Source organism: Cydia splendana, chromosome 21 (assembly GCF_910591565.1).
Source record: "Cydia splendana chromosome 21, ilCydSple1.2, whole genome shotgun sequence".
Classification (NCBI taxonomy): domain Eukaryota; kingdom Metazoa; phylum Arthropoda; class Insecta; order Lepidoptera; family Tortricidae; genus Cydia; species Cydia splendana.
In genome coordinates this window covers 7,680,327-7,689,976 of record NC_085980.1, presented here as the reverse complement: position 1 = coordinate 7,689,976, position 9,650 = coordinate 7,680,327, and the positions used below count along the sequence as shown (strand labels likewise).

Sequence of the window (9,650 nt, the reverse complement as noted above, 5' to 3'; positions counted from 1 at the left end):
GAACGCAATTGATTCAAGTATGGAAACTATTGATTAGATAGGAAGTCAATTCGTGATAACGTTATTAGGGTTACTCGGTATTAACAGCATTTTTTTACCTGGATAACTTATAGCGTTCGCTTTGTTAAAGAAAAAAAAAACAAATCATACTCGTATATCAGCTAATAGTAAACTTACTTTACATGGTATACTTACCTAACTTCATTGAACATGTTTAAAAAAAAGCTCTCATATAAAGATGGACTTGAGAAACTACTTCAAAACTATCCACAAACTCTAAACCCTTTTTGAGGTTTACTAGTCGTTGCTGTCTATTCAACTTATTCTTACCAGTGTTTTTTTTTCTTTACAGATGGAAGCTGTCTGGAGCAATCAACGGGACTAATGAAGCAATCCGCAGCCGGGATATTGGACTAGCAGCCTCTCGATCCGCTTCCAAACGCAATAAAACAACACACCCCTGCCATTTCAAACCAAACGTCAGGCGCAAGCGAAATTAACCTTTATCGCACAAACAGAAAGAAAACAAAATCGCAACCACGTCTCCCGATGGCTAAGCTCGGAGCGGAGCTAAACGGAGCGACATGTCAATTAACACTCGTCCTAACCCGTAATCAAATCCGCCACAAAAGTAAAATACTTCACGACACATTCCTTACTTGACTCAGAGAAGATTATTTCCAATTGAAAGCGGAATAATAAAGACGGTAAATCAAAACCAATGTATGGTAAAGTCAAAAAAACGAAAGCAATCGTCCTCCGAGCCAGGGACTCGTATGGCGACTCAAAGACGTAACTCCCATGGTCCACTGCCTAGCTTTATTGCTTTACCTTCGTGTCTTTTCATACTAGTGTCTTTAGTGCCGGCAGACGTGGCATTCGCCGCGGTAGACTTCAACGACTCTGCTCTCAACGTAGACTTCATCAATAGCCCGAATTCCAGTTTTAACTGGACGCTTTTCGACGACAATTCAACTGTAACCAAAACTCTTCACGACAACATCAAGCACACGAAGTATTCCACGCCAGTCACGATTCTTATGGTCACTATATTTATGATAGTCATCTTTGGCACGATCGTCGGCAACATTCTAGTTTGCGTTGCTGTTTGTTTGGTGAGGAAACTTCGGAGACCGAGCAATTACTTGATAGTATCGCTGGCGGTGAGCGACTTGTGCGTGGCGATAATGGTCATGCCCGTCGCGATGGTTTACGATATACTCGGCACATGGCCGTTCGGTCCAGTGGTTTGCGATTTCTGGGTATCCAGTGACGTACTATCCTGCGCGGCGAGTATTCTCAACCTGTGTATGATATCCGTAGACCGGTACTACGCGATCACGAAACCTCTAGAATACGGTGTGAAACGAACACCGAAAAGAATGCTGTTCTGTGTTTTTATAGTCTGGATGGGGGCCGCGTTCATATCGCTCCCGCCCGTTTTAATACTTGGCAATGAGAAGACTGATACATCATGCTCTGTGTCACAAAACCAGGGATACCAGATATATGCGACGTTTGGTTCGTTTTATTTGCCATTGTCCGTGATGGTAGTCGTATACTACAAGATATTTAGTGCGGCGAGGAAAATCGTAAAAGACGAGAAACGCGCTCAGTCACATCTGGAGTCGCATTGTTATCTAGAAATCAATGTGAAGAATGGTGGAGCCGCTGAAGCGAAGTTGCTGGGCAGTCAGCCAGTCCCGCCGGCGGCCAGAGGTTCGACGGCCAGCACAAATACTACAGTGAGTATAGTTGTTATGTATAAACGAACTCATGACCTAGTTATGACGCCCTGGTCAAAGATTGATTGATGTCCAATCAAATTATAATAGGTAAGCGATGAAAACAACATTACCGCCGATTGTGGAAAAAGGCGGACATAATTTCATACGAAAAATAAATAGTAAAAGCTTTTTAGGTGATTATACCAAGAACAGGTCTACTCATGGTAAAAATGAGTATTTTTGTGCCAAAATTTAAAAGATACTTTGACTAATATTTTTTTACTTGTATAAATTAAGCTTTCTAAATCTAAATATAACACTGCTTAATTTATTTGTAACAATTTAAGTCTGTCAAAGTAACTACGTCTTCCTCAAAGTTAATTAATTTTCGGGTCCCAAAATTACTTTAAGTTATTACAAATTTTGTTACTAAAAATATAAATTAATGGTTATTTTCTTTTGTTACAGTGTAGCGTAGACAAAACAGAAAGCAGCATAGGGCGGTGTTTTAGCGGGCAACGCAAGTCCAATGAATCCCAGTGTCCTATGCTTCAGCAGCCTAAAACTCCTACGAGGCCTATTCACACCATCAACAGATCGGCTCAGATGGTTCACACACCTGAAATAAAGCTACCAATCAGGGACAATAGGCGAAGGCCATCTTTAGAGAACAAGTCAGCTTCAAACCGGATTCGCTCTTCGCTATCGACGTTTGCTCAAAAGAGTCATATAGCTAAAGACCTACTGCATTCATCTCAGTCGCCGCATCAAAAGAAATTACGCTTCCAACTGGCTAAGGAGCGGAAAGCGTCCACAACTCTCGGAATAATTATGTCAGCATTTGTTATTTGCTGGCTGCCTTTCTTTGTACTAGCTCTTATAAGACCTTTTGTCGAGGAAGGGACAATACCCGACGCAGTGAGCGGACTCTTCTTGTGGCTAGGTTATATAAACAGTTTGCTTAATCCTATAATTTACGCGACGCTTAACCGTGATTTTCGGAAACCGTTCCAAGAGATTCTGTTTTTCCGGTGTTCGAACTTGAATCACATGATGAGGGAGGAGTTTTACCATAGCCAGTACGGGGACCCTGATCATTATTGCGTGAATACTACTAAGATTCAGAACTACGATGAAGGAGTGGAGATTGTGTCAACGGCTGACCGCGAGGAGACGCGAGCGTCGGAAAGCTTTCTATGATTGTCAATGCCCGAGGTCGACACAACAGACCTAGATACTGTGATCTAATTAAGACTTTTATGATAATAACATAAGCCTAACAATAAGCCAAGGTCTAACGGTTTGTTATTTTGTTTTAAGACAGAAATGTCTGCTGACAGAGATATGAATCTTAATTTAAACGTAAATTGGAAGATTTAAGGGCTTGTGTGGAAAAATATATTTAAAATAAATCATGTTGTAATCTGCACAAATCCTTGAAATAAGAGTATGTTATGATTTTTGTATTCAAGCAGTTAAAAACTTTCTGAAAAATAAGGCAAATATTGTATTTAAATTTTCCTTTTAATTAAGTTCTTATTTCTAATATATTATGTGTTATATTTTATTTGTATGTTCTTGGTATGTATTATTTATTCGTAACTTACTAGTCGTTGTCGTTTGTTAATTGTGATTTTTTAATAGTAACAAAGTATTAATTATGTAAATTGAATTATTGAATAAGAAATTGTCTTGGTACGTCAGGTTTTCATAATTTTAAGGTGTTTCGGATTGACCAAAGATATTTAAAGTAAAACGATGTGTTTTAAAGTTGTTGTTAATTTTGGGGTATTCATTTGTAAATAAAATTGGGATTTAACTTATTGTCATTTAAATTAGTAGCCAAAAGTATTTTAATCCATGTGATAGTAGACATAGAAAGCTCTATTATATATTAAAATTTATGTATTGTTGTAAATATTTGTTTCATTATTTAAGATATACGTAGAATATTATTGTTTTGTGTATTAAATAAATATGTACATATTATTATATTAAATGTAAAACGAGATATTCACTCGTCTGCAGTGCTCCACATACAGTTTTTAATAAAACGGTATTAGATTCAAATTATTATTAATTCGCTTTCTGGGGCCCATTTAACGACCGGGATTACACAAATATTATTAAAGTGTCATAAAAACTCTATGCAAATTGATAATTTGTCGTTCAAAAAAAACTATACGTAGTTTTAGGCCAAGAAAACAGCTTGTCAAAAAATTGGACGATATTTTTAAAAACAATAGGCCGTTATTCGTTGTATACCATTCTGAAGAAATATTTCTTATTAACAGTCACATTTTCCGTCTAGTAATAAAAGGAGTTGTTAGGTAATTGTTTGTTATATTATAGTAGTATTTTACATTGTAACCATAGAATCCATAAATGGGAATCCCAAATATGTAATAAGAAATTGGTACTGCCATTATAGTAAAATGCCATTTTTCTGTACAAAAAAGAATAGTCGTTCGTCGTAAAGGTTGTTTAGTTATCATTTATGTATTTATTTATTTTATTTAACCACCATGTCCACCATGCACCTAAACACCTAATACTCTAATATATGTTTAATAAATATAATAATATAATAATAAATATATAATAATATATTTATATATATGCTTAATATATATATGTTTAATATTTGTGATAAATTGATAATTATTTTTTCCACCAAAGCCTTTTCACATACAATAAGTATAATTTATAGGTATGCACTTGTTTCAAGTTCTTTATTAGGTATATTATTAATTTGTGAGAGTTTATATTCAAAGATATTGTACATATTGTTAAAAATAAATATAATAATTTTATGTAATAAATAATAATCTTAGCACCCTCGGACACTCGTTAGTTAAGTAAAAATAATATTAAAAATCGTTGTAGTTAAGAAAAATTCTCACTATCACTCAGCAAAAACATAATATTTAAGTACATCATTAAACCATATCATTACAGGAAAAATCTCTTAACCACTTTTTAACTAACGTGTGTCCCTGGTTGTTAATTTGTATAAATTAAATTATATTGTAGATGAATATAATTCGCAGATACCGTGTGGGGAAACTACGCTTGGAAAAATAATAAGTCGACAGTTCATTCGATTGATGTAATCATTGACTAATAGTGGATTTTATTTTACGTAGTTCCTGTCTTCTTGAGGCCATAAAAGTAGACAGTGTGTACGCGGCTTTATAATTCCCACACTTACGCGCGACCAATCAAAACGCCCGATTTGACAAACACACATAAACGATGCATTGTAACTATGTGACAAATTTATAAAGCCGCATACAGATGGTCTCATTTATAAGGGTCCTTATAGATAAGTGTTCGTGTATCTCACAACACTTCATATTAATGGAACTTTCTTTTCAATTTTAAGATATATTAATAAGGAAAGTATATCCAATGATGTTCTTGACTTGTAAGAAATCAAATTGCCATGTTTTGCCATTAAATTGTTGTTACATAGAATAATTTTAATGCTATGTTTCAACTGTACAATTCGCCATTTATATTGTGAAATTCCCTACCTGTGGGAAAATTTTAGTGTAAATAATTGGTTATTTATTTACTATGCGTTACTACCCACTATTTTAATTTATATTCTAACAGTAAAATGTGCGCAATATAATATGTAATAAAGTGACTCTACATGTTGGTATCTTTACGCAAAACTTGTGAACTTTGTAGTGGAGAGATAAAACTCTAAACTTTTGGCTAACTGTATTTTTCTTATGTAGGGTCCTAAAAGCGACGAAATAAAGATAGATTTCAAAATCTATTTTGACTTTATTTTTCTCTTAAGTTTCAATGATTACTATTACCAAAGAGTTATTGATTGTGGGAGAGGTATAACGGCGAAAAAGAATCCGTGCCTTTAGCTTGACAGATAGATGGCACTCTACTGTACTTTTTAGGGTTCCGTACCCAAAGGGTAAAGACCCTATTACTAAGACTCCACTGTCTGTCCGTCTGTCTGTCACCAGGCTGTATCTCATGAACCGTGATATCTAGACAGTTGAAATTTTGACAGATGATGTAGGTACATAAGAGTATTTCTGTTGCCCTATAACAAAAAATGCTAAAAGTACGGAACCCTCGGTGGGAGAGCACTAGCACTTCTCTGGTTCTTTCACTGTGTTTTTTTTGTAATAGTAATATCTGAACTGAAAATAAATGTAGGTTTTTTGAATTAGTAAATGTAGAGTTAGACCATGAAAAGTCTGCAACGATTTTGATAGACGCAGTTCAAGTGTTATTTGAAACGTCAAACTTCAATGAAATTATGACGTATAAATAACACTTGCACTGCGTATGCTATCAAAATCGTTGCAGACTAATCTTAGTCCAACTCTAACACTTTTTCACGCTAACGCTGTTTCCTACGAGCAGCTAACACATTCATTGCCACTAAGTGCTACGGGTTGCGCTCGTAGCGCGTAGCCACGGTTTCGCCGTATGGAGCGCGTAGTCGCTACGAACAGTGTACCCGACAGTCGGGTTCTTGGCCCTGAATGTGCTAATTCACGGTTCCTGATATGTTTTATGTGTAAAGGACATCGCGTGAGCGCTAATGATTTTGAGCCACGCTCTCATCGCACCATTGACCTTTGTCTAAATCTTTTCGCGTGATACTGGTGAATTAAAATACAAACAGTTAATTTAATGGATACAAGTACAAGTTATTTTGGTAATTGCTATTGAATGGATGAATAAATGAAAAAAACTTATTTTCAGCCGACTATTGGCCCATAGATCAAATATCTTAAAACCAAATCAGACATCAAGAATCGTAACACATATATTAATTTCAGGCAAAAAGAAAAAAACCGGGCAAGTACGAGTCGGACTCGCGTACGAAGGGTTCCGTACCATAATGCAAAAAACGGCAAAAAAAAAAACGGTCACCCATCCAAGTACTGACCTCGCCCGACGTTGCTTAACTTCGGTCAAAAGTCACGTTTGTTGTATGGGAGCCCCACTTAAATCTTTATTTTATTCTGTTTTTAGTATTTGTTGTTATAGCGGCAACAGAAATACATCATCTGTGAAAATTTCAACTGTCTAGCTATCACGGTTCGTGAGATACAGCCTGGTGACAGACGGACGGACGGACGGACGGACAGCGGAGTCTTAGTAATAGGGTCCCGTTTTACCCTTTGGGTACGGAACCCTAAAAACATGCATATAAGGGTTAATGGGTAGGTATCTCACCTTTGCGCAATATAGAACCTTTAAGTTTATACCAATTAGATGCCAAACTACAATCCTTGAGCCATTTCCATTAACATAAGTCATAAGCACCTCAACACTTCCAACAATAATACACCTTATCTCACAGTGCTTTAAGTAGATATTTCTGTAACCTTGCTGGAGTCTATACGTTTCTGGATATACGATGGGACATCTTGAGGCGATAGTTTGAGTGTTGATGACGTAAACTTTAGTGGAAGTGGCAAGTTGTGGCGACTTCCGGGGTCTAAGTGGAGATATATGATACTTGTTTGCCGTGGTTTTATCAGGGAAAATCACGCAATTTCTACGTGACGTGATAACCTGACTTTGCTACGGGAAGGTCAAGCGGACGCAACTATAACCAGGCGTGGCTCACTCCGCGATTTCGTCGCTTTGGAACAGGTAGCTACAAATCCGTCTCACACCAATTTTGGTGGCTATCCATAAGCGACGTGTGGAGCTGTCGCCACCTAGCGGTCATATCTGTCCTAATCGTAATAGACGCGTTTTATTAGAGAGTGAATCTTCTGTACCTAGTACTATTATGTAAGTATTTATTCTGTGCTATAACATTCTACTACTTTTTAAAGACCATATTTCTGGGCAAAGTGCTCCTTAATTTACTATTTCTATCCAACTCTCCGAACAACTTCGAATGTTTCTAATATTTCCAGTCTATCTTTTTAACCAATTTTAAAAGAAGGGAGTTTTTAAAAGTTCGTTGGCAAATTGTTTTCCTGGGTGTTAACCAATTTCTCGAAGAAGCCTCAACCGACTTTGTTTTTTTTTTGTTTGGAAGAGTTGGTGGTTGCCATAAGATTATCAGTTGGTAAGGGAAAACTTTTTAAATACCGTAAAAGTATAAAACTTTGCCGTTTAACATAACTTTGCCCACCGCGTCACTTTCTTCAGAAAGTGTATCTGTAACTACTTTTAATTATTTCGCTTTTACTGAACTGTGACACGTTCGGCAAAGTTATGTTAAAGGGCAAAGTTTTATAATTTTACGGTATCATAAATCATCTATAGCGATTACCTTTTTACAGCAACTCGTGTAAAATACCCTCAGAAAGTTACATTAAATGAAGAGGAACTGATGATGAAGATCATTTAAAGTGATGGCTTTATTTATTGGAGTATTATACTTGTGGTTTAAGTTTAGACGAACACTGAGCGGGTAAGTTTATAAATTACTTTACAATGAGTTATTTCGCCTTTCTGTGGACCTTGGAAAGTTTCGTTTCGATTATGATCAGGCCTTGAATAACAAAGTATTCTAGATATATTGAAGTTTTCAGGAACAAAATTGTTCAGAAACTGGCTGATGAATGTGTTCGTAGTTTATATTAATGATGACAATTCTTAGACAATCTAATATTCCTTGTTCTCTTTAAATTTTGCTAAGGGATATTCAGATAAAAATATAAATTCAAGAGGATTAAGGATTTATCCAAAAGGATAGCAGACGCCATTGGTGATCGTAGAGCTGGCAGCTTCCTCGCACAAAGAATAAGAATTGCGATACAGCGAGGAAATGCTGCCAGCATCTAGGGCACCATTCCGCAGGGGTATAGTTTGTAATTATTTATTTTTAGATTCGTTTTATTTATTTTTAGATTTAGTTTTTAAGTTTTGTAGTTATTTAATTATGTTTGTGTTTAGTATCTTTGACTTATGGTATTATTTTGTTTCTAGGTATGTATTATATTGTATTAATACAAGAGTAAAGCTGACAAAGTTACAGCCGATGGCATTGAATCTTCAGACACGTCACTGCCCTTTTGTGGCATCGGTAGGTTTTGGTATTTCAGTCGATAAAAGTTATTTTATTTATTCCATTGTAAGGGTCAAACAGATCACTGTGTTATGTCTTTCCTGTAGACATACACAAGAGTTAAGGGCTATAAAGGTTAATTTTCTTATTTAACCCTTATCCACGTGAAAAGGTCCTCCTTTTATTTAGAGAACCATGATAAAATCATTGCTTACATGCCCACAAGCTGTTAACTATTGCCCACAGGAGAGAAAAATGTACTTTTCGCGATAACACGCTAGTTTTCTCTCCTGTGGGCAATAGTTAACAGCTTGTGGGCATGTAAGTAATGATTTTATCATAGTTCTTTAAATAAAAGGAGGACCTTTTCACGTGGATAAGGGTTAAATAAGAAAATTAACCTTTACAGCCCTTAACTCTTGTGTATGTCTACAGGAAAGACATAACACAGTGATCTGTTTGACCCGTAATCATGTTCATTTGTACATTTTGGTCTTACATTTGGTCAAGTAGGTACATGATTCCCTACTAGGGTGTACAATATAGGATTTTAAATTATAATTTACATAATTAAATTAATTATATACCTTAGTTTCTTTTTGCAATTTGCCGCATAATGACCAGTATAGCAAAATGTTTTTGTACTTAGTCCTAGTGTGATAGCCACCATCTGTTTACATTTTTACATCCGGAAATGTATGTGGCAATACTTTTGAACGAGTAATGTATCCATATTTTAAAAAGTATTCTAGGGAGGCAGATACTCTTGGGGCGTTGTTTTATCTGCTACTATGGGTACTCTGTATATTTAGGTATTTAAATAAAAGTAAACAAATAATTTGTACATTTTCGGGTAGTTATAACATTTATTGGTTAACCAACCAAATACAAACCGCCTGGATCAGTCA

At 35.8% G+C, this 9,650-nt stretch overlaps 1 protein-coding gene across 1 annotated transcript; it reads left to right on the top strand.

Annotated features, from left to right (window-relative positions):
* Positions 1–302: 302 nt before the first annotated feature.
* LOC134801300 (5-hydroxytryptamine receptor 1) lies at positions 303–3,184 on the top strand. The gene is made up of 2 exons (XM_063773839.1): positions 303–1,745; positions 2,196–3,184. The coding sequence occupies exons 1-2, from the start codon at positions 726–728 to the stop codon at positions 2,925–2,927; spliced, it is 1,752 nt and encodes a 583-aa protein (XP_063629909.1). The 5' UTR covers positions 303–725; the 3' UTR covers positions 2,928–3,184.
* Positions 3,185–9,650: the final 6,466 nt, after the last annotated feature.